At 40.5% G+C, this 25362-nt stretch overlaps 1 protein-coding gene across 1 annotated transcript in view; it reads right to left on the reverse strand.

Annotated features, from left to right (window-relative positions):
* GLIS3 (GLIS family zinc finger 3) overlaps positions 1–25362 on the reverse strand; it is a 156302-nt gene that overhangs the window by 8128 nt on the left and 122812 nt on the right. The window contains exons 6-8 of the mRNA XM_026060012.1: positions 21416–21554; positions 12203–12371; positions 2541–2722 (exon numbers count right to left, since the gene is read on the reverse strand). Of these exons, the coding sequence (XP_025915797.1) occupies positions 2541–2722; positions 12203–12371; positions 21416–21554 (490 nt within the window). The remainder of the gene's footprint in view (positions 1–2540; positions 2723–12202; positions 12372–21415; positions 21555–25362) is intronic.

Genomic DNA, 25362 nt, shown 5'->3' on the forward strand with positions numbered 1-25362 from the left:
GAATTGTTCAAACAGTATCAGAAGCATCCAAAATCAAGTTAGCTAGGCTCATGTCCCAAGGAGCTTTACCTCGCTCTACGCTATAAGCACGACAAGAGAGTTTCCTGTGAAGGAACAATTTCTATTACTGTCCTTTCCTTTCCTGCCTCACACATCTGTTCTGACTTGTCTTGCGGCAATACCTTGTTCCTGCAACTGCCTGTGCACTGGGGACATCTAGTTTTTCAGTAACTGCAGAGCTCCCTGCAGTTGTGCTTGGCTGTGAAGGTTCACCACTATAATACAGGTCTGGGACAACAGCTGCAGATTTCCAGGATCAGGGCCGTCTTTTATTGCATCTATAAACTTGTAGCACGTTGGGGTCCCCAGTTGGGCTGGCAAGTCTTTACTCCTCAGTAATTCAGGATTTCAGATTTACTGCTTACAGTAATCCTGTAAAAGACACTACAACCCAATAAAAGGAAAAGAAGAGATTTCTTCTGCAGCTCAGTAAGTTGCCTAATGTCATCACTTCCAGCATCCCATGCTGCAACAGAAACTGTGCATTTCACAAGAGAGAGTCTTTAGTTAGTGCTATGTTTCTTACGAAAGAAAAAGGAAGATTTTGTCTGTGATATAATACTATCCAAGGGAAAAAAAAACACCCTCTGTGACATTACAGTGTCTGATGCTGAAAATCACCCAAAACGAGTTATGCAATCTCAACTGTAGACAATGTTCTCCCAAGAAAAAGCAGTGCAAGAAGCTGTTAGCATACAAGACTAGCCTGTCTTGGATCTCCCACGTCACTTCTTTCTAAGAGTTAGTACTCAGATCTCCGTGAGCTTGTAAGATGCTCAAGCTTTCAGTAAGGCAGACCGCTAACAACTTTTTTTGTTCAAAAAGCTTTCTGGCGATGAAACCCTTTCTTCCTCGGTACAGCCAATTTAAACTGAGTTGACAAGTTTAAGACTACATATTGAGACAGAAAAATGTCGCTATTGTTTGGCAGCAGGCTGAGCTGAAAGTTCAGTGGCTATAGCTACAGCCCTTTAAATCATGAAAAGGCAGGTTATGAACTGCGGGAGACAGAAACTAACAGAGCTTCTCACAGCCACCTAATATATACCAAATAGTCCAGGCTGGTGAAATAGCTCCATGGTATTCTTCCACGTTATAATGATGTGACCAAGGAAGATGGAAATCTTTGTGTTACTGCTGGGAAAACTTAATCATGAACTCTTGAAACATTTGTTTTTGAAGCACAGAAGGGAGAGTGTAGGCAAGCAAATGAGGCATACGGAGCAAAGCTTTTAGTATAGAGCATAGGACTGAAGCAGCTGTGCTTGAGTTGGAGGGAGCATATTCTGAACAGATAGCTCTTAAAATGACAATAGGTAACTTAATCTTTGAAAGAATGCTTAACACCCAAACTTGGCTATTGTTATTGCAACATACAATATCTTTCAATAATAAATAAAAGGTTAGGGAGTTCATCCCGCACTGTTTTCCTACCAGTTTTAAGCGCAGAGATCTGTACAATCTCAACTCTGAGTTGCTATCAATGCATATATAATTCCTGTCAGATATATTCCTCAGATCTTGTCCATGTATTATATAGTGTGATCCAGAGAACAGAACAGGACTTGGACCTTGCTTTCTCCCCTTCACTCTCACTTGGAGAACCTGCAGGGTCCTCTTTCATCCCTGTGCCTGAAGAGATTGCTTCCATCAGTGGTAAAGAATAAAAATAAATTAAAGAAACCTTGGTTTTCTCAAGAAATGCTTTCTATGATTTCACTGATGATAATTCTCAGAAAGGGTGATCAAGAAGCAGAATCGCAAGGCCTATAAAAGTGCACCGTGCTATGCAGCTTGTGCATATAAACATGACAAACCACATTTTTAAATAGTTGAGAGGAAACAGAATTTCTTCTGTCATCATGTTTTAGAAATTTTAAGATAATTACCATTTGGTCCCAATATCAGCTAAAAAAACCCCAACACCCAAATAACCCAATATTGTTTTCAGCCGCTGTTGATTTTCTTCTTGGCTACAGAGTTTTATATGCGATTGAACAAAAACAGAGAGAGAAAGCTTGTAGAAGCTGTTTATACAGTGAAAGTGAGGACACAACTCTGAGAGATGTGTGCTAATGAGTGAAGGATTCTTCATCACTCACCAAGTGAAAGGGAGAAAATTATTCAATTTCTGGAAAACCTGGTAACAGTTTATGTTTAGAGTAGGGAGCAATCAGAAGCATAACATTTGAAAATTAAAATCAGAGGCCACTACAGAATTATTTGCAGTTATATTTCAGCATCAGCTCCAAAAATAACTCTGCAGAGAAACTTGTAACTCCATAACAAGATGAATAATGAGTAGCTAAGCTGAGAATTTTAAGGGAATCTGAAGACAGGGTCCTGAAGCCTACTTCTTGGAGTCTTTCCAAAGGAAAGGTGCTTTGAAAATATCAGTGCCAGTTCTTAAAATACTTAACTTGAAGCCAAGCAGCAGTGACAAGCAAAAAACATCAGCAATGACGATTTTTCTTTCTTACCTTGGATGTGGAGGCTATTTGGTTGAAAAGAAGGGTTTGCTGCTGATGTGTATGTCTTGAGATGCACTCCTGCGGGCTGCTGAGGGAGGGGAGGCTGCGGGGTCCGTCTCTGCATCAGGGGAAGGGGAACGGAAACTCTCTGGGGGCTGATGTGGTGAGGAGAAGGTGTTGGAGCAACAAACCTAGGAGTTCAGAAACAGACCGAAGTGTAAAATCCCACACAAATAAGAATTAAAAATTGTTTTTACTTTGTTTAAGATAACTATAATGCATTAGCAGTTTATGGAGATACAGACTTCCAAAAGAACAGTGTGCAGCCCAGATATGTAGATGACACAATACATTTTCAAATGTGACATATCATTAGATTTGAGCCCTGGGAAATTAAAGGCTAAATTTTCACCTTTATGGTGGAAAACTTCTTTTAACTTCCATGGGAGGGTTTGGAACTGACTTCCCAGGCATTACTAGATGTCTAATAGCAAGGCATTTTAGTAGTTGTATCTGTCAGTAAACACCTGTCCTTCCTTACTAGCAGAAACTAGTCAGCTCTGGTCACTGGATGCTGAGGAGTTACAGAATATGTTCTCGTCTAGGTTCAAGTCTCAAGATTTCCTAGAAATCTGTGTATGTTATATATAGCTGTTTGGAAAACTGGCAATCTAAAGCCAATATAACGTACATGAAATCAAGGGTTAAATCATTTCAAGTTAAGCAGAGTCTGAGGGCATCAGGATGTTGATCTGGACTCAAAAGTATAAACTCACAAGCCTGGGAGAGGATGAGAAGGATTCAGAACGAGACCTGCAGTGCAGCTGCCACAGAGGTTTGTCACTTTGCCGGCATATTTTGCACAGCTCTATCACTACTAGCACTACAAGAATACACATGGTTTGCCAGGAGGGTTTTATGGACTTTGCGAGTTTAAACCAAAAATTCACATTTTTTGCATTTCCTTGAAATTGCATACCCTCAAAGTACTTTATAAAGAAGTGCTACAGCCATTTCTGCAGATGGAAAGCTGATGTTACAAGAGCGAGGGTCCCTGCCCCAGATGGCCAAACTGTCTGCTAGACCTGTGGGCTCAGGAATAGCTCAGCATCACTTTCTCATCCATGAGAAGAGAGGGAAACAGGCTGAGGAAAAAAAAAAAAAAAAAAAAAGAAGAGCCAGGATATTTCTGCAGGAGGGTGAGCAGATACTGATGTGGGTATTCCCATCAAGCACCAGCCTCTCTCTGCGCTCCCAAAAGCGGGCTGTAAATTTGTGCCCAGCAGAAGCGTGCCCCATTACCCTGCTCCGTGGCAGGGGTGTTCAGTGGGACTGGTGCTTGCGGTTAACCAGGGTCCTGTTACCTGGGTCTGGTCCCTGTTCTGCTGAGACCGAACCTTTTACCTGGCAGGAAAGAACGCTTTTCCTGCAACAGTGCAAGAAAGCTGTAATCACACCAGCAACACACCAGAAGATGCAGCTGTGGCAGGATTACAACAGAACACATCTGGACAGGGCCATCGTACAGGTAGCCCAGTTTAAATCCACGACACCTGAGATCTTTTACGTTACTGCTCAGAATCAATTTCTGCCACACATCTTCTGTGTGATTTTGACCTTGTTTGAAAACTATTCACTACATTTCTGGCAGATCCATAACTTACATTTGCAGCTTAGCAAATATCAAAATGGACTTTGCATGATTTACTGGCTATTCAGTTTTCATTGACCAACCTCTTTCTTAGGCATATTAGATACAGTTTGGGTTGTCTTTCTGTTGCTTTCACATTTACTTCAAAAAGACATACATTACTTCAGATATGCTATACAGATGGAGGAAATAAAGATGTCACTACTCAGAAACTGAGGCTTGACTTTGTCAAATATCTCTTTGTCTGACAACTGATAACTGATGCAATGTAGATTTAGAGTCATGCAGGGGAGTAAGAGAATAAAACATACATGTGTTTCATAATAATACTTGAGACTAATAATTAAAAAGGTAAAATTGGTAGATGTATTGTGACAAAAATATTAGACAGGTTTTTAGAAGGTCTTCAACTGCCTGGTTATAGATCTGAGAAAGGCTTGGAGTTAGCTCTTTGCATAGCAATCACATGGAATGACTGTTGATTTGCTGCCAGAGATCAAGAACAATGCACAGACCGATCTTTTGTCACTATCATTATTTAAAAAAATATTGGATATCATCCTCTGTATTTTCAAAATTCATTTGTGCAAAGTAATCACTGAAGAATGCTTTAACCACTTGCCAACAACAGGGAAAATAATCTTTTTCAAAACTTAAAATGAAAAGCACAGTTTTAAAGATTTCACATTTGATTCAACTTCTAAAAAACCCTTCCAGTGATAATACACTACTTTGTATGGCCAGACAGGACTCCTTTTTAGTAGACTTTAGTGGTATTTATAATGATTTATGAATCACTTCATGAGTTCCTGGCTTACTCATATGGGTGACTATAGATATCTACTTACACTTCTCTTCTGCCTAACAAAAGAGAAACTTGGACTTATTTCAATACAGATTTGTCCCCAAATAAATCACAGGGTGTTACTGGGGGAACTGCAAATTTAATTTTGTTTCTGAAACAATCAGGACCAGCTTGCAGCCACTAGGAAGCTGCCATCAAGAATTGTGGCTGTGCCCTGGAGCCCCTGCAAAGAGCAGCCGGCCAGATCTGCAGGAAGGTGCCCTCCCCTGCGCCTGCTGGGCACAGATGCAGCGCCGGGATGCTTTGGGAGCCATCCGATACCTCTCACTTCCCGACCGTAGCTAGGAAAAGGCATCCTGCTGGTGCATGACTAGGTCAGAGAGCAAACAACAGACAGACGGCAAAGTTAGCAAATTTTACCTGAGCTGATGAGATTAGTTTCTAAAATGGTACATATATATGCACACATATACATACAGACATACATGCATATATATAATGTTACTAACCAGTACTGAGCAGGGCTATTTGGAAAAAAACATTTTACTACAGTAATCGTTGGCTGGAGCTGGCCCAAATGTAAATTAAACATACAGTCTGAGCAGTCTGTAGAAAGGGAGGGAAAGGGGTAAACTACAAGTAGTAGTTTATTTTAGCTGAGTGCCATGTAATACGTTGCCAGCTGTAAATGAGTATTTGGTAACAGGGAGGGAAAAACAAGCTTTTATGCCTTTGCAGCAAAGATATGTACAAGGTGCACTTTACCCAGAACCTCAAGTGGTTTGAGACTGCTTGGCTAGATAACTGGCTGTGCTGAGTTGTTTGGGCATCACAGGGCCGAGGAGGTGATTTCTGTAGGTGGAGGGTATTACAAAGAACTGGGTGAGAGGGAAGCACTTTTCTGTTAAACCCTCCACCAAGCCAAACTGTCACTGTAAACCAGGACGATGGAGGTAGGTATTATAACCGTGATACCAACTCGTCACTGTTCAAGCTGGTTGGAAACAAGGAAAGCAAGAAGGGAATCATGACTCACAGCTACGCCTGACCTACAGCTCCATGGTGGTGCTACTGCACGAGGAAATTTGGAAGAAGTGGGAAATCTAACTACTGTATACGTGCACACACATATACATATACAAACACATGACTGAAGGAAGAGGTAGCACCAAGAATTCAAATTTCAAGAATGAGACCAAAAATTGTTTATATTCATTTAAAAAATCTATAATTTGGCAGCCAAAGACATTATTTTGTAATTTCAGATACAATTTCTGAACTTCTGTTTTTAGCAGTGCTGGTACCATGAATTTCTCCTCATGCTTCTGGCTTTCTTATCTACTTGCAATTTCCCTTTCTGTGTAGCCTTGGACTATTTTCTAAGCAATTAACTGCTAAAACAGTGGCCATATTCCTGGGATATCAGAAAGCAAATAACAAATAAAGGTACAAAGATTGTCTCGATTCACCAGAAAAAAAAGTGTAAAGGCAACTTACGCTGATGCTTTTTTGAGTCCAAGAGAATCAAACTTGTCAAGTCCTTGAGAACTGCTACTCTATTCAGGGAAACAGGACTTACGACCTTTTTAATGTATTGTGGTAAATAAGCAAGACTACGCCAAAAAATGTCTGACGTAATCAACTTTTCTTGCTAACAAAAAACGTGTCAAGAACCCAAACACCAAATAACCATTTGGGCTTCAGGACAGCAGCTCTGTCAATTTCATATTCCTAGCCCTTTTGTATCTGTCTGCTTTTCCTATTTGTGCTAGTTCAGAGCTGTGGAATAAAAGTGGATTTTTCTAAATCAAGCACAGTATCATTAATCTATATTATTTCAACTTCTGTGTTTCACTTTCCCCAATTACTAGTTTTCTGGGGAAAAGGTCAGTTCCAATTATTCTGTAATTCCAGTTACATTCTGCAGGGGACTAGAAACGTGACAAAAATCACTGTAATAACAGCAAGTGAAAGGAATATTTCCTTTGCTAGAGAAACAAAAAGTACATTTATTAATATACTTTATTAATGTGCTTATTAACAAGGAAAAAGATGACATAGTTTACCTATAATTAATCCATGTTACAGTACAGCACACAGTGCTCCTAGCAGGAATTATCTGAGATAGGAACGATGTTACTGTGCTGGATGCAGTTTTATCTTCATTGTCCACTTTTTTCTCAACTTTGTGCTAAAAATTTGAGTGTGTGCCGTTATTTACACCATTTACATTATTTACAAGATCAGACTTTACAGTTGTTTTCAACATGCTTCCAAAATGGAAATGGAGCATTAAAGCTGAAAACTTCGGTCTTCAGAGATTGTATTTTTCTTTAGCCTTTTAAACAATTTATTGGATCACGGCTCTGTTAACTGGCTGAACGTATATTGCATTTTACTGGGCTGCAATAGTTTGGGAATAGAGCAAAATGTTATGAAGTTGACACAGCCAGGAGATCAGCCTTTCATCTTATTTCGGTTGCAGTTTTGGCTAGACCGAGGACAAAACCATAAGCTGTTTGCAGCAGGTTGCTGTCTCCCCCAGTGTCGTATACAGCGCTGCACTTTCGGACAATGTTCAGTGAGTAACAATCCACGCTCACTCCCTCTTTATTGCCTTTCTATTTCTAGGCAAATCCAGAAAATGTCACAGGTCTTTGTGTTAACCACCACCTTTGTCTTCTGTGATCTCACGGGACAGTTTGGCTCTACTCTTTATGTGATGTGCTAGTGATTTTGCAGCTCCCCAATTCGCTGTCAGTGAGCAGAACTTTCAACTGTATTACAGCAACCCAACACATTGCACTGTAAGTCCGGCTAGCCATCAATGACAACCCAGCAGATGTGGTTTAAAAACAGAGAAACAGCTTTTGCCAATCACAGCTTTTAAAAATCAAACATTCCCCCCCCCCCCAATCATGCATGCATCCATTTGGCCAAAACAACAAAAAAACAATGTTGTACCTATGTATGAGACAACACACTTCACTTCACTGATTTTACATTGAAATTGATTTTTTTTCCCAAAAAAAGTAAATAATCTTTTTTCCCAAAATAAATATTTTAGCTAATGCAAAACAAAATTTTTGTCTACGCCTTTGTTCAGCCACCAAATTTGCATTCATACAGCTCTGCTGCTCTCCACAGGTCTCACACTCTGCATAGCAATGATGCCACAGCAGGTTTCCATCCCCATGGTGTCTGGGGGAGATGACTGCATGTGTCACCAGACGTTAATTCTATATCCTTCTTTTCAGCCATTAATAAGTGTCTAAAAATCCCTTTCAAGACACAAATTCTCAAGCTTTAGGAACACAGGAACTGCTATAACAGATCAAACCAGTGGTCCATCTAGCCCAAAGAAGGGGCCAGAGGAAAAAAAGAACAGCTCTTCTGACAAGCACCCAAGCATGTGCTTTGATTAGAAGAAGAAAGAAGAGTGGAATTTAAGCAAGGGAAATGTGAGGGGCTGCGTCGAAATACAAATTCCCTGTAGACAGAAATATCTTAAACTTTATAACTTTAAAATCTCTCTCAGCATTTTCTGTGGATGTATCTGTATTAGAGAACTGAGTTTCTTCCAAATGCAAAAAAAGGAAAATGCTCGTTTGGAAAAGAGAGAAAGCAAGGAAACAGGGTGGAGAAAAATCCCAAGCTTTGCTAGGTTGGCTCTGGCCCAGGTTCAGGGTTATATCTGCTGCTCACCTCCACTCTTTCGAGCCCGTAATTGTTAGCTGTCATTTCCTCACTAACTAAAAAAGAGATAATGTCTCTTAGCAGCCAATTCTCCTAAGTGTCCCAAGTCTGTAAAGAAATTACTATACTGATTTCAAAAGATCTCTAACTACAGGCTTTCTAAGAGCCGCCCCTTGTACGCCACTTACAAAGGGCTTTGTAAAGTATGAACATTAGATGTCCTGATTCCTTGGCCGGATCCCCTCAGGGGCTCTTGTGTCTGGAAGTCTGGCTTGGAGACATTTATTATTTTACAGCAGAGGCATAAAAGGAATATAACCACATACTCAAATAAGCAAACAGAAGCACTGTCACAGAACTTATTATAGCATTACAGTAATGCTAAGTTGAGCAGTTCAGTCCTAAGTCTTTCCAGTTTTAYATAGCGTCTAGAAGTTTGTGTCAGACTAGGATGTGTCATGTCTCTGGGCCATACTGCTAGCCATGGTTCACAGAAAGGTGAAAAATCATATGGAGCACCATGCCCTATGCAAAAATTCTGTCCTAGTCTCATGTCTGTTAATAGGTTATTCCTTGCACAGAAGCATGCTTTAAAAAGCAAAATGTGTATGTTGGGTTTTTTTTGCTACCAAAGACAATACTATTCATGTTGATAGCAAATAATTTCAAGCACCAACAGTTTTGTGGCACTGAGTTGCATATGCAAATAACATCACATAAAAATAGAATAATTTTTCTGGGTTTTAGATAGATTATTTTTCAACTGCATTGTATGCTCCATCTTCTTTTATTATAAAAATGAGTGTAAACAAAGTCAAATATATATTCCCTTTCCTATATATGACTTTCGTGTGCTGTGATCATTTGCTATCTTCATTGAACAGTCAGTATTCAAGAGATTATTGCAAATCAGCTGAGCGCTGAAAGTTAGAACCTAACAGCTGGAACAATCAAAATGTAAGTTTGATTTTTTATTGAGCATGTTCTCTCCCCTGATGCATGCAGCAGTTTCTTGTATACAAACACTCTGCCTGACTTGCACTCAGTACATTKAGTTTTGCATACAGAATCAAAGTGCCCTAAGATAGGTCCCATGCTCAGGTCAGCTTTTCACATCAATTAGGCTTAGGGTCTTGCACTACCAGCTCTGCAGTCTCCCTCCCACCACCAGGTGGAGAAAGGTGGACGAGAAGCCTTCCATTTATTTCTCTATCCCAACGTCCATGGAGATGTGGAGAAAGTGCTTCTTTCCTTCCGTCTCTGTCCCTCACACACCTCAGTCTGGTGGCCAAAGTGGCAGGGGCACATGCTGGGCCTCGGCGCCACCAAAGCCACAAGGCCAGCATGGACTGGTTTTAGTCCGATAAACCCATGCAGTCCCAAGGGCACGCACTCATCAGTCAGCCCTGGCTCTGGAAGGACCCAAGTGCATGCTAGGAACTACAGGGAACAAATTCCCTGCTCGTACCCCYAAATCCTGCAGGTCTGCATGATGAGGTGGAGATAGATAGTGTAATCCAAGCTTGTCAAAGTCACTATTCCTGGCTCTTTGCATACTGAAGTGCTGGTTTGCTCAGTTCACATTTTTGTGTCTATCATCACACCCCCCAAAATGGTGTAAATGAGAGCCTTCTTTCGGGGGTTTTATGCAAATCATCTGTATTAGATTCAAGATGCAGTTTCTGTATTAGTTTTCATCGTAAGCATTTGTCTTAGTTTGTATTACATGTTTTGTAATCAAATCAACACTGTAGCAATACTTTTTACTTTTCTGAGTATAAATTTCCATTTCTTGCATTGTTTAAATGACGATACTGGCTTTTTTTTTTTTTAAGCCAGAGCAGCTCTGCCTATGGGAAACAGCAGTTAAACCCCTTCAAAGAAATTGTACACAGTTAGGACAACATATGAGGAAGGAGAATACCAGGCTAGCTCCTTATTACTGTTATTCTGTAGAAGACAGTAGTATCCCAAGGTCTGCAATATGTTCAAGGACTTCATGTATTAAGTCATACTTTGACTGTTTCTGCTATGGTCCTCCAAAAGTCATCACCTCAGAAACATGCTAATGAGATCACTGTCTTTTATAATGAAATTAACGCTTGCAATAGCTGTTGATCTGACCCTGCCGGTTACCTGGTGCTCTGGCATTTGCTGGACACCGCTGTTGGACCCACCTGACAGAGACCTGCACTAGGCAAGAAAAGCCTCCAGGCAGGCAAGAGAGCTTCAGCAGCTCACAGGGTTTCCACAGAGGGCCAGAGCCAGTGCCAAGGAAAGAGGCTGGGTYCTTGTGGCCAGGAGCAGGCAGGGCAATGAGTCTTTAGATGAGCTCAGACGATCACGAAATGGCAATCTCAGACTGCTGTGCAATAGCCAAAAAAACCTAACTGTGGCTCCAGGTCTTTCTGAATTCAAGTGTGCAGTCTGCAAATGAAAAGTACTTTTGGCCCACTATCATTTCCCTGAGCCATTCTGTTCTTCCACCTTCCTGATATAAGGCAGAGTTAGTACGGCTTTCCTCAAATGAAATTATGCTCAGTTGTCAGTAGCTGAAACCTAGAGTACATTCTTTTCAGGTTTATAATTGGACATTTTATGCTCTCCATACTGACATTTCTATCCCTCAAGAAAATTAAACACCTTGAAATATATTAATGAAATACAGCAATTTATGCTTTAGAGTGCTAAAAGGCAGGGAGATCAGCAAAATAATGCTTTTAAGTTTCCATACATAGACAGTAAGAATTCAATAGCTTTCAAGCATGATAGTGTATCTTACTGACTTTACTACTGAAAATCTATTTACTTAGGCCCCTTTAGTCTTGCAATCTGGTAGACTTCTGTTTCAATAAACTAAGTGGAAATCTATAATACCATACACTATATAAATAATTGGAATGATTGCTGAAAATAATTTATGAAATACCTAAGAATGAAAATTAAACCACTTTCAAGCAGTTTGCTTTCATACTGCTGAAATATATAAAATCATGGAAACAGCAAAGCCCAAGGGGCTTGTTTCTAGCGAAAAAAAATTAGTCCTGACTATAAATCAAGCTCTGGAACTAGAGAATTAAAAACAAAATCCATTCATTATCCATTGCTCTTAATAAGAGAAAAGATGCCAAGTTCTTGCAGAGATACTCAGTACTGAGAGAATATTGAGAGGAAAGAGTTCAGATTTATGAGTTTCCTACTGCAGGTAAAGAGAAACACAAACCTCACAGTGCCCATTCTGGAGATGCTGCTGGGCTCCTCTGGAGTTTGACATGTCCCAGCCAGCAGGACTTGGCTTGCTCAGGACGTTGCTGGAGATCATGGTGGGGTTTTCAGGAAGTCCCTCAATGGAGATGGATGCCAGGTCCCACATGCCACCCACTGGGCTGGGATAGTCAAGTCCCTTTGCCTCTCCTTCCCCGGTCATCACCCTGGGGCAGCAACGTTTCTACCCACCCAAGCAGCTCAGTTGCTCCTCAGGCTTTTTGAAATGAAAAAAAGAAAAAGAGGTGGTCTTACCTCTCAGAGTCCACAGCTGAGAGAAGAGGTAGCTGGTGGGGAGGATGGMGAGGACTGTCCTGCACGTTACATCCCGGAGAGGGGAGGCTGGTGGGCTGGGACAAGGACACGGCTCCCGCTGCGGTGGCACTTCGGCTCATCTGGGTGCTGGGGAACATGACTGCCGAAACTGAGAGGAGGGAAACACCTCGCGTCAGGCACACGGCAGGACCGGTAGCTGACCACGTACTACCAGCTATCACCCCACCACCACTGCTCTCCAAAATCTCTAATGCTAATTCTTATCAGCTAACTGTTCTTTCTCAGGTCTTGTTTTCTGCTGAAGGGTTAAAAAAACCCCAACCATACAACCTCCCCCCTGCCAAACGAACTTCGCTGCTCCCAAATGATACTCTCCTAAAACCATGCATGACACAACTATCCAGCTTGTCTTCGGAATTTTGCTTGAATAAGCTGCGAATCTTGAAGTTCTACAGCTTAATATTGTAGAAGAAGTGATAAACATATAACAGGATATATCTTTTCAGAGCTACTGAACAAATGAAAAGCACAGTTGTGTAAGTAGTGAAATGTTCTCTATCTTCCCCCCTTCCCCTGCCATAAAAATCTTGAATTTTTTGAAGATCTGCAACCAAAGCTCAAATACTGTTATTATTGTCCCCAGATTTGCCCGGCACTATATACAAAAAAATAAACCAGCACTAACAGTTCTACAAYTTTCTCTCAGGTTGCTCTTGCATGTGGTTCAAATGCCGAAAAGTTCTGAATGATTAAACAAAAAGCATTAAAGAACTCCCTCCCAATGTCCTGATAAGTTGACCCAAAAATCCTATAACCCTATTTTCAGAAGTTCCTTAAATTAGGCACTTAGGAGGTCAGACACTGATTATCAAATCCCTCTGCAAAACCAGTTACTCAATTATTTTTATTGACATCTGTGTGAAGTGGCTTATGTTGACATTGAGTGGCAGCCAAAATACTAAATATCTTAAATATTTTATGAATCATGAGGAGAAATTACACTACACAGCATGAAAATGATCTGTCATTGTTCGGCTGTCACACCTTTCAGTTTGTCTTTTAAAAGTTTAGGCCCAGTTTGTGGTATGAAATTCTACCTATAACACTTACATTTTGCTAGTGAATATTTCAGAACTAATAACCCAACCTCAATGATAAAATTCTAGAATTTAAACCAGTTCCACAAAGGGCATCATCACTGGTAAAGGATCTTTCTACGTCTAAAATATCTGTATGGAAATAGCAGAACAAACAACGTTTTAGAAGTGATCCTACCATACTCCCATCCTCAAGAAAATGGCCCCACTGGTTACAATTTTGAATGCTGCTGCTCAAGATCAAAAGGGTGAGAAGTCCACCTCATCTCTCAAGTCCTTAGTGTATTTTCGGAATAGCCTCTATGGCTTGGTAGCCAACCTTTGTTGCATGCTAGGTACTCAGCAGGTAAAACAAAATACCTAATTTAGATGCTTGTGGAGGTATTTCAAAGTTTACAGAAAGTAGGCATGAGAATATTAGACTGGTATCAGGATAAATGAAGCAGAAGGAAGAAAGAAGAAAGAAATGACCTTGTAAATTAACCATTTTATGCTTACATGCAGCGTGGACAAAAAAAATGAAGTAAGAAACAACCAAATGCCTGTTCTGGCAGAATGAGCAGACAGAATATTTAACAACTGACTATCCAAATAAAAAGAGAGAGAATTTAAATTAATCCTTGCAAAAAATAGAGTAAACTGTGTTGTTCCATGAGAAAAACATTTAAATGTGTACGAAAATACAATGGCTGGTTTAAAAACCTTGACTGGGCTTTTAGCACGATGTAGCAAGAGTTGCTCTTCCGTGTCACAGTTTCAGGTTAATGTTGTTCTCTGCTACAGCCACGATGAAGGTATTTTCCAAGGCGTGCTTGTGCTAGCTGGGCCGGGCCGCAGTGGTGGCACGCTTTCCCACAGCACTGCCCCAGCTCTGGTGGCTCTGTCCCTGCTGCCCGCACCCAGGCATGGGCAACCACTGGTTGTCTGGAGCAGCTGCTTCCTCACAGCATTTGGCAACCTAAAGCCCACTGCGATATTCACTATAGTAGCCATACCTGCTACTGTAGTACCTTTCGGCTAAGTTTCCGAGGAATTTTCCCATGCCTGTTTCTGTTTCTGACAACAAGATGGTACAAAGTGCAAAATCAGAGTTAACAATGGAAGTAGCCAGAGGGACAGGTAGGATATTTAAGGAAGAAAAAAAATATATATTAGCTGCAAAAACATATTCCTGTGCAGACACAGGTACACGGTCAGAGCATGCTACAAGAGAAGGATGACGGAAGAGCTTCCTGAGAGCCCACTGCACCTTGTGACGAAACCCCACAAACATAGCACAACCCCGGATGGTTTGGGGGACAGCATGATGCCCACAGACAACGCAACGTGTCCGTGGGCTGCCCAGCCCGCTGCTGCGTGGAGGTACTGTGCTGGCAGGAGCATCTCCGTGAGCGCCCAGCGCAGTGATATCACAATCTTGGCAGCTGCTCTCCAGCAGAAATGCTGCCATTGAAATTTCCCAGTGTAGGCATGGCATTGGGCCAAGCTACCCCTTAAACCTTGTAAATACCATTTGAAAGGAAACGTTGCCAGACATTGGGTGTATACAGACCCATGGCAGTCCACTAATATATTCAGCAACAGGTGAGTTCCCTAGCAGAGTTAGTCTTAAGAGACTGACAAAAAACTTGGGGCAATATTGAAGAAGTCACTAGCTTGCTTGACCACTTTTTCTTGGGAGTCATGTGGGGTAAGGTTTTCTAGTGATGTTAAATTAGTATTGCTTGCTCATGATGATAGCAGGAAATATTTACCTAAAGGAATGGTTTTTCAATGCCTGATCTGAGTTAAACAGCCAACCTGAACGGTGTGAAACCAAGCCAATGTTTATGGCAATGAACATTCTCACTGACTCCCATATACCACCAGCTAGGTCCACACAGAAAAATGCAGAATAAGCATTAAGAATATTTAACAAAAGGCTTTTCTTTCTAGCAATACAATTTAAACTAACCCACTTAAAGTCATTTAAAAAAATACAGATATTCTGGAAAAAAAAAAAGAACAATTTTCCGCTGTGCAACTTAAAAAACTCAAGTTATATCACAGGTTACAAGATGGAGATAGCCCTGAATGTGAACATAAGGTTGGGTTACATCCAGAGAGATCACCCAATTACAGTCACTGAGGAGTCAAGTTTTCATTTCTGGAGTTTCATTAGAAATCAGTTCATCAACAAGCAGGAATTTTTAGTGAGAGTATCTCTGCAGAGACATTTTCTAATATGTAAAGCTAAACTCACATGCATTCTAGTAACACATAGGAACAAATCAGGTGGATGGAAGAGAAAAAAACTGATCTGAATAAGATTCCTTCAAAAAAAAAAAAAAGACAGAGAAGTAGCATTTAAAATTTTACAGAAACCAAAGTTTAAAAAAAGATCAAATTTTTTCTTTCAATGGAGTCTGAAACCTATAATTTCATGGAACATTTTTTAAATGCAGAACTATTACCCTCCCCTGTGYAAATTACCAACAATGGTATAATTACTTCCTTGGATTTATTACAGTAAAATCACCATTCTGTCAAGCTGTTTCTGTCCCCAAAATACCTCTCCTCCTACCCCTGCCCACAGGATTTTGGGGCAGGCCTGAGAATTCTTCCCATGTAGAGAAAGAGTCTGAAGGTTTCATTTTGTAGCTCAGCATCAATTGAAATCATATGCTCATTAGTTTGCAAAACTTTTTTAATTACTATTATTTAACACTGCATTTCTATAGGGAATATTTATGTCGTCCTTGCGGACAAGGCATTTAGAAGTGCACAGAAGGGAAAACCTGAAATGCCTTATGCACTTGGGAACATCAGATTCATATATCCTCCCCTCTGCCCTTGTCTTGGGTGCCCATACCTCTCTACAGGATTTTCTGGGCAGAAATATGTGTGCATGGGTTGTGTTGAGCCTTAGGTGGTAAACCCAGCAAATGTAAAACATGCTGTAGATATTGTACTGATCCTGCCAGTTCATCTGCAAGTCTGACGACTCCAGTATGCATGCATTGAAAGAGGCCATCATACTTTAAGAAATACTGCAGAAGTCAAAATAACATTATGAAGATGACCCTATCTCCAAAGCTGGCCCATCATGTGGGTTGCACTGATGCTATCTATGTCTTTTTTGGGGTGGTCTGCAGGCAGATCAGAGCTCCTGGAGGCCTCCAGAAAGCTTATAAAGTCCCCCCGGACAAGACTTTAGGCAGAAGAGGAAAAAAAGTTCAGGGACGCACCTTGTGCAGTAACCCAATCTAGTTCTTTCTGGAGACCTCTTTGGTCTATCTCTTTTGAGATCCCCTGTCTCTAATATTTAGGAATCACAACACTTAGAACATATAGTGTTTTTGTGATCAAGATCCTTCACACGCAAGCATTGACCTAAGATATAATACTGTCTACTAAGAATCCTTTTCTCTACAGCTCAGAAAACTGGAGAAGAAAATTAAGAAAGTCACTGCAAAATCACCAGCCGAGTCAGAATAAAAATATCAGAGTTAGCTTACAGGTAACTTACTGGCCTTTGAAAAAAATGGTAAGATGGCTACTACCAAAGAAATCACAAAACAGCCCATATCATGAATAAGATGTGCAGTTCTAATTTTTGAACATTCTTTGATTTCAGTGAATGCTTACAGCACACATGCTAATTCTAAACACTCTGATGTAAGTACCAATTTTTTAATAACAGGATTATCACATAAGCAGATGAAATATCCTGGCAAGAAACACTTTGTGAGCTTAGGGGTAAATTTTGCACGCCCACCTAGCTAAAACTAGGGGCTTTTGCTGAACAAAATGGTAGAGGTGCCGGGGGAACACGATCCCTCCACAACAGGAGGACTCCTCTCCCAGCCCAGCGTCTTACAACGTCACTTACAATCAGTAAATGTTCTTTCCCTCACAAGGTGAATTCAACCTTTATTGTGCAATTTCTGGAATACCAGTAAGCTACATCAAAATGGAGATTATAAACTCAGAAGCAAAACTGCAGAAGAAAGGGAGAAGTCTGAAGGAAAAGAATGACTCCTTCTTCAAACAGCCAAGATAATGATACTAACACTTTGCAAACCCCTGTAGATATACATGGCATGTATATGCACTAAATAAAACTAAGCAAACACCTACAATGTCTTCTTCCAGTCTTCTCAGTAATGCTCTTGTGATGCCTAGTGGTTAGGGAGCTGAGGCCCCAGCTGCTTGTATAACATACTTTCATTTTCCCTGTGTAAGTCTTCAGTCCTCTGCCTGTCTGTTTTATCTACCTACTGTCCTATCAATATCACAGATGTAAACTCCTTTGGGGAAAGAATTTCTTGTTTAATGTGTGGAGCACCTAGCTCAATATTATTTCACTGGGAAGAAAAAAAGCACAGAGGGAAGAGTTACTTAAATAAAGGACATCTTAAGTCACAGGTATAAAGTAGGTGTATCTAAGTTTCACAATACTGAACCATAAGACATTTAAAATACAGTGAGAACCTTATTGAAAAACTTTCTGTAAACTTGCCTTACAAATCTATTACTCTTCCAGCTTTCAAAGAAAATCAGGCACTTGAAAAGCTCTAGCAATGTATTTTGTTTGTTTTGGAGCACAGAAGAGTGTGATATCCAGTAATTATTTATATGTGATACATTCTGGTTTATTCTTAAATATGAAATGGTCAATTTTTAACAAATAGAACACAATAAAAATAAAAATATTTTGCATTGCCTCATTTATAATTCTGTCAGTATTAGGGATTCCAGATTGCGGACATAAAGTATATTGATATAAGTGCATAGTAGAAAACACATCATTCATATGTTCTCATTAAAAATGAACGAATTGCTCAAATTTTCAGTCTATGAACTGCAAAAATCAAAAAGCCTAAATATTTTTTAAAATGAAAACCTAGATTCTACCAGAAATTTTGCACATCATTAGAAACAGGCTTTGAATTTTTGTTTTAGATAACATGACCATGCTTAACCCTGGAAGAATATGTATGCAAACTTAACTTTATACCTGTAAAAGCAGAAGGCTCACTGACCTCAGCAGATCTGCTGTTGTGAGGATAATTAAGGACATATGTTTACATATATGCAGGAGCACAACTTTAATTCATCTGAGTCCAAATTTACTTTCTTTCACAGAAAAACACAGATCATAACAAACATAATATTCATTACTCAGAAAATTGACACAGAATGTATACTTAAAAGGAATTCTCAGATATTACAGCTTATGTAAACATGTCTTCATTACCATATGCTTTTGGACATTGTTTTTATTTTCCTCAGAATATAAGAGGATGCTTCTATATAGTATTCTATAAGAGTAATCTGATTTACCGTTGGCTACAATTTCAATAATTTTTTTTTTTTTTAAGCAAAGGATCTGTAATGTTACTCTATTAAATTCATAAGTTTATCCTCTGCTCAGATTGTTTTTTATAAAGTCACATAGGCTCTGATAAAGCAAACATTTATGCAGTCTTAATTTTAAGTAATACATGCATAATCAAAAGATTACTGTTGTATTTTCATTTAAACATGTCTGTGTTTGCAGATTTTGTGCCTCAGAATGGAGGTTGTTATAGGCATTATTGTACTTTAATAATCACAAATGGACTAGCGGCTAAATGTTCACTTTCAGATATTTATTCTGTATATCTCTTAGGAAAAGTGAAGTAAAAACTACCTTGGCTTTAAAAGTACATAACCTAGAAGAAAAGCAACCTCCAAGTGAGAAGTTTGTTTTAAGCCTATTGGTGGAATAGATATCTGTTCATGTTTCTACTTGAAAAGTAGCACAGATACATTTCAGCTAYTATGCCTCCTCTAAAAGTTCCCAGTAAAAGTTATATATTTTCTTTTTCAGACTGTCTCAAAGTTTTTCTTATATTTAGAAAAGATGCCATTGTTGTTTTTTGAGAAATTGGAAAGGCAGCTTTTCTAAGGAACCACACTGAAGCTTTTTGACGTTTTGCTTTTCTATCTTGGGGTATGAATAATTTTAAGATTGTCATTTCCCAAAATATAATTCCCTCCCTGTTGGAGTTATCTCACTTTTCCACATAGTATATTATTATCTAGCAACCCTGATGAGTAGTTAATGAAACAATTTATTTCAACTGGATTGGGTCCTTGTCAAAATGAAGTGACATGGATTCATTTATTCCTGACACAATACCCTAAGCTAATTGATGCGAAACAACACTACTTGTTTTCTCTGCACCAAAAAAATAAAGCTAGGAAAAATGTGTTATGTTATGGTTAGGGGCAAACACTTGTGTAAAGGAAASCAGTTTATTACTAACAGAGAAAATACCGCTGATAGAGGTATGTTGACTAACTCTGATAGCACAAAAAATGCTGCACAGTAGGATGCAGTGACAAGTAAGGCAAAAAATAAAATCAATAATTATACTAAAGAATCATCAGTAATGCTGGAAATGCCAAATATTGAAAAACAAGGCATAAATGAGATTACAAAACCTCATGACACACCTCAGAAGTCATTTATGGGCTACAGACAATTTTCAGGTAAGGGCTGGCTACAGACGATCACTTTATTTGGCTTAGGATACTGAAAAATCATCAGGCACAGTTCGTTCAAGCCACTATCAGCCTAGATTTGGACTGATCCAACAGTCTGGATTTTAAACATTTAAGTAGAGTCTAGAAGCCAGATTTGTAAAAGAGCTCAGTGCTCAAGAGATTTCAGTGGAAACTTCCTGTGAAAATGTTTTGGAATACTGTTCCCGTATGTCTTCCGTGATATCTAGGCACTTGAAAGGACAAGTTCAATCTTTTCTTCTCTCACTGTGAGTTTTGTATTACACTAATGCCAGTAATTCATTTTTTTAATCTAAACTTTCCCCAGTATTCAACTCCCTCTCAAAATACAATACCCCCCCCCCACACACACACGTAAGCAACACCGTGTTACTGCTATAATGTGGTAGAGGTTCCCTGCCCAAAACCAAATCTTTAAAATCTGAAATTTTCTTTAGCTCTCAGATAACAGGTGCTATATTCTGACTATGATCAGACTAAGGCATTTAAAGGTTGACAGCATACAAGTGATAACAAATATTTTATAAATTAGGATACAGCCAATGTAAGAAACATAGCTTTCAATTTCCTGGTCTTTTTCAATATAAATCTACATCAACACAACCCAGCATGTAGTTCACAATAGCCTTGACAAAAGCATATTGAGAACTGCCATGTTTGCAAGCCTCTTAGTGAAATAAAACCACTTTTTCAAGTGGCCACTTCAGATAATGTCACTTTCACTGCTGCACTTATCGTTCAGCCAACCCCTTCACCTGCTACATCTGCTTCTCAGTTAAGACTTGGACTCTCAGCTGTACCAGGGTAAAGTCTATTAGAAGATGTAATGCATTCTGCCTGACAGTTAAAAYCAGATGTTTTCACAAGTATTAAAATGCCTCATAAAAAATGTTAACATGCTGCCCACCGTTGTGCTGAACTTTGAGATGTATTATCACTTGTAACTTCTCAAATGCTTCAAATTCAGCTGAAATGTGAACAGYCATTGCATGTTTAGCCAGGCATGAGAGTTATGTATTTTAATAGGAAAATCCCAAATACTTAACTGAAGCAATAAAAATAGGATTATCACTTTTATGGCCTAAATGTGTTTATTGGCATATTCAGAGTTACACAAAATATGAGAGCTCACAATGCAGCATTTTAGTTCATTGATGTAGATCTATTAGAAAACTGATATGTGATCGATGAATAATGAAGAGGAAAAATATTCCTTTAATTCTACATGAAGCTTAACGAGCTCAAGATGCCTACATGGAATGGCAGAAATGAATTGCTAGTAGAAGCCAAATGCCCACAGGCAAATACAGTCCTCTTTGTTGTGGTAGGTCTCTCTATGGACAAAATCAGATTCATCATCCCACCCCTCCCTCAAAAAAGATGTAAAAATCTGATTAAAATCTGTCTTTTCATATTGCTTTGCAAGTTCTACCCTTCTCATGAGATGATGACGATTTTAGAGGACATCCTATGCTGCAAAAACATCCCTAATCTTAAGCAAGCAATAAATACTGCAGACTTTTTTTCTGTTCCTTTCCTATACCTGGGTAGATATCATGAAGCGGCCCTGGGGACGGTCCCACGGTATCTGCAGCATCGTGTGGTGAAGGGGCTGGCTGGAGAGGCTGGATTGCAAGGCAGTCATTCAGGATGTCCTGGTCAAGCTCTGAGCTCGATCGCAACTGAAACACAGGATGAGGAAGGAGAAATCGTTATTACAAGGACAAAAAAAAGAAATAAAAAAGCCTTAAGACACTCAAAAATTGCAACGAAGACACATTGAGGGGTTAGTGGAGGAAATGGAGCGCAAACAGAATTCTTCTCCCTAAAAACCCTTGAAAGCAGCTGTTGCATTATAGCTGTTTTTTTTTCAAATCTGAGGAAGGAAACGCTTACAAGACTGCACTCAGGACACGGGCAGCATGTAGAGGGAGGGCCTGGGGCAGGTGGACCTACAGGTGCTCTCTTGCAATATGCTGCAGGAGCTAGGAGAGCGTCCTGGCTCATGGGTAACGGAGATCTGTTAAATGACTGAGATCTTTCGCATCAGCAGAGTGATGCTACAGAAACATAGGTATTTTCCTGCTGGCGTAGTGCCCCGAACAGGCTCGCGGACGGGTCAGAGGAGCATCAGCRTCAGCAGGAACGAGGGGCTGGGAGCGAGCAGCCGGCAGGGAAGTCGCTCCGGGCGGTCAGGGCAGAAGTGGCACCACTTCAGAGGGAATGAAGCTGCCTTGAGACCACACGGCTAACGTGACTGGGAGCGTGTGCTGTTTGACCCGACCGCGAGCTGCTGCCGCGGASCGGGGCAGGCGAGCTGCTCCCTCGCCTCCGCTCCTCCCAGCGGCGCCCGCCGCGGCTCGCCTGATGCCTCATCCACCAGCAGCACCCAGTGGGGTAAGTCTGTTTATCCRGCTGATCCGGCAGGAAAATAAGTAAGCAAGAACATGAGAACAGCTTCCCTTTGGATGCACCCGGACGAAGAGGCTCAGCCGGAGGCTACGACGCCTTATGAAGCGCAAGGGGGAGAAGGGAGAGGGCCCCTTGCAGCAGCCCCGCAGGAGGCTGTCGCGCGACGCTGGGGCGGCTGGCAGATGGTTTCTGCTGCAGGCTGCTGGCCCTGACGTCTGTCCCAAACCCTGCCTGATGCTGCCGCCGTGTACGACAAAAATATGCTTGCTCCCGGCAGCATCCTCAGCTCGCAGCCCCTGAAGGCATGGGAAAGGAAGGGTTGCGCGTGTATGCGAGTGGGGCGCTGGAGCGGCCACGATGCAGATAAATATCCCGCCCGGTCACCCGTGCTGAAGAAGAGGTATTCTTCTGGGGAACAGCCGGCTGGACAGAAACTTCATTTTGGCAGAGCATGCGGGCTGCGGGGTTTCCCTAGTCCTGCAAAGGCGCACTAGGATTTCGTCTCAAATCTTCATAGAGATTCCCCTTCCCTACGAGACCCGTTTTTACCCTGAAACAATTTAAAAGGCTTCTGGTGAGGCACGCCAGCACAAAGCTGTTGCAGCAGAGCGGAGAGCTGGTCGCACACATCCCAAGTGCCAGATGTGTGGGACTGCAACGGAGATATTGCACACCCAGAGCTCTGTACGCACAGACAGCCCATGCCCTAAGTTATTCTTTCTTTTAACAATTTAATGAATGCTTATTATGCCTGAAGGCAAGTGACCTTTATTGGGTTTGTTCGTTATTCAAGAACTTGTCTGAAGTGTGCTGACAGAGAGAGACAGGGAGGGTGAAGGCAGAGGAGAGGGAGGAAGAGAGAAAGGGAGCAAGATTTCCCTGCCAGYTGCTTTTCATTTATCATCCATATTTACAATCTGCTCTTGGGTCCAGATGTTTCTTCCAGGGTAGCATGGATGGTTGTCTGTTTTCTGTTATCCACAAGTTCTTCTGTTTTTGCTGCTATCACTAGTAATATGGCTTTTTTATGAAATTAAGTGCATACGATTYTAAATGCCAAAGGTACCTAAGTTCAAATTCTTATCAATCACATTCTTCATAACATAAGCATCACATGATTCTAAATTTCTCTGGATCCTAAGATGAAAATAAATATGAGAAAATCCTACCTCTATAAAAAGGTCAGGATTTTATCACATAGAATAAAATTTACAGAGCTTTCCTGTGTAAAGTGGCTTGTTTCCAAAAAAWTTTTTTTTTCTTTGTAAATAAGGAACAAATCACCTCTCTACACTCAGAAGGCATTATTTATGGAGGAAACAGTGAGCATAACAAGGAAACGGGAGCTAAATATTTACTCATTAAATACAAGCATTAAATAGAAGTAATAGCCAAACATCCTTAAATCTGTTATATATATTTCTCTGTTTTGCACTGTTTGGGGATTTGTTTTGCATTTGCAAACTCTTTGACACTGAGAATAAATCTATCATGACAATCTGTGCTGACATAATTTTCTGGCCTGCACAACAGTCAATACTAAATAAATACATTCAATACAAAGAACAAACAAACAAAAAACAGGATCAGCAACACAAAACCAGTAACACTGAGAAACGAACACTGGAAGACAGCTCTGATCTGATTTCTGAACATGGTTCTAAAAGCATGCACTAATTATTATTGGTTCACATTTAGAATATTTTCTTCAGAGCCACGAGGCCTAGAAATACAGCTTTTACACACATGTGCACAGACACATATACACACACTCATGCATGCATGTGTGTATAGATTGTATATTATTSTATATTATAATATCTGTTTTTATAATGATAATATATTTATTTAATACATGTATAATGAAAAATCCTGAGCAAGAGGTGGATATTACACTGATCTGTGCAACTGCAAACACAAACTGGTAATTCAAATTGCCACTAAAAATGCTACCGCAGATCTTCTATAAACCTCAATGGAAAAGAGGCGCTGGGAATAACTACACTTTTCTGTCACTCCAGGGTATGCATGTGAGTTGCTGTTGAAGAGTAACCCTTGCTGCACCATCTGAAACGGTGGGGTCCGCTCCATTCCCCACCACTGCGTTTCCCCCCAAGAGACACCGGGATGGTTCTCCGGCTGCCGGGTCTGCCTGTCTCTGCCCCCTCGAGCTCGCCCCAGGCTCTCAGCCCCTGCCCAGGCCTTTTCAGACCTCTCCTCGGCGGGCAGCACCCTGTGCCGTTAACAGCGCTGGCACAAGCTGTGGCCTTTTTGGAGCAAAGCAGATAGTAAGGGCCAGGCTCTGGACCAGCTACGGCTGATCAGGGTATTGTTTCATTCCCTGTAAATATGCTCAGGATAAGAGAATCTCGGTCTCTGTCAAATATTTTTGCAGATTTTTATAATTTTTTATAGAAATACTTTAAACGAAAAGTTTTGACCAAAAAAAAATCTTTTGCGTTTTGTCAAAAGCAGTGAAAACTGAGTTTTGATTTTTATTCTGTGTGCAAAGAAATCCAAGACAGTTGACGAAAGGATAGATCATCTCAAAACAAGCAAACAAACCATCCATCCGTTTCATCCATAAAATTACCTTCAGCAAAAAATACCAAGAAGGAGTAACACTAATTGACCACATCTAACTGCAGCATATTCTGCTTCTCGCCTTGCTCCAAAGAGAGCGAGCCTCTTTTTCCAGCCCAGGCTGCAGAGTCATCAACCCATGGCAGAAGACAGCTGACAGTCTCTTTGACTTCAGTACAAATTACATCCCAGCACAAATCTCCCAGCTTCCTGGCTGCAGTACCCGGCTTCCCTCTTGATCACCCAGCTGAGCACAAGTACAATAACGCTGGGACTGAAAACTTGCCAATCTGCCTTTGAGAACTATAACACTAGCAAGTTATCTTGCAGAATGATGAAATCAGTAACTGACAATTTTGCTATGCTGAGCACAGACATTTTCAGTGTGCTGTAAGGCAGCCCAAATTTATGGCTGGCCTCGGCACAAGTTAACAATTGACTGTTCAGCTCCCCTATAACTTCCCTGTATGAAATATTTGTTCTAAATGATAGATT

Source organism: Apteryx rowi, unplaced genomic scaffold (genome assembly GCF_003343035.1).
Source record: "Apteryx rowi isolate R43461 unplaced genomic scaffold, aptRow1 scaffold_163, whole genome shotgun sequence".
In the NCBI taxonomy this organism is placed as follows: domain Eukaryota; kingdom Metazoa; phylum Chordata; class Aves; order Apterygiformes; family Apterygidae; genus Apteryx; species Apteryx rowi.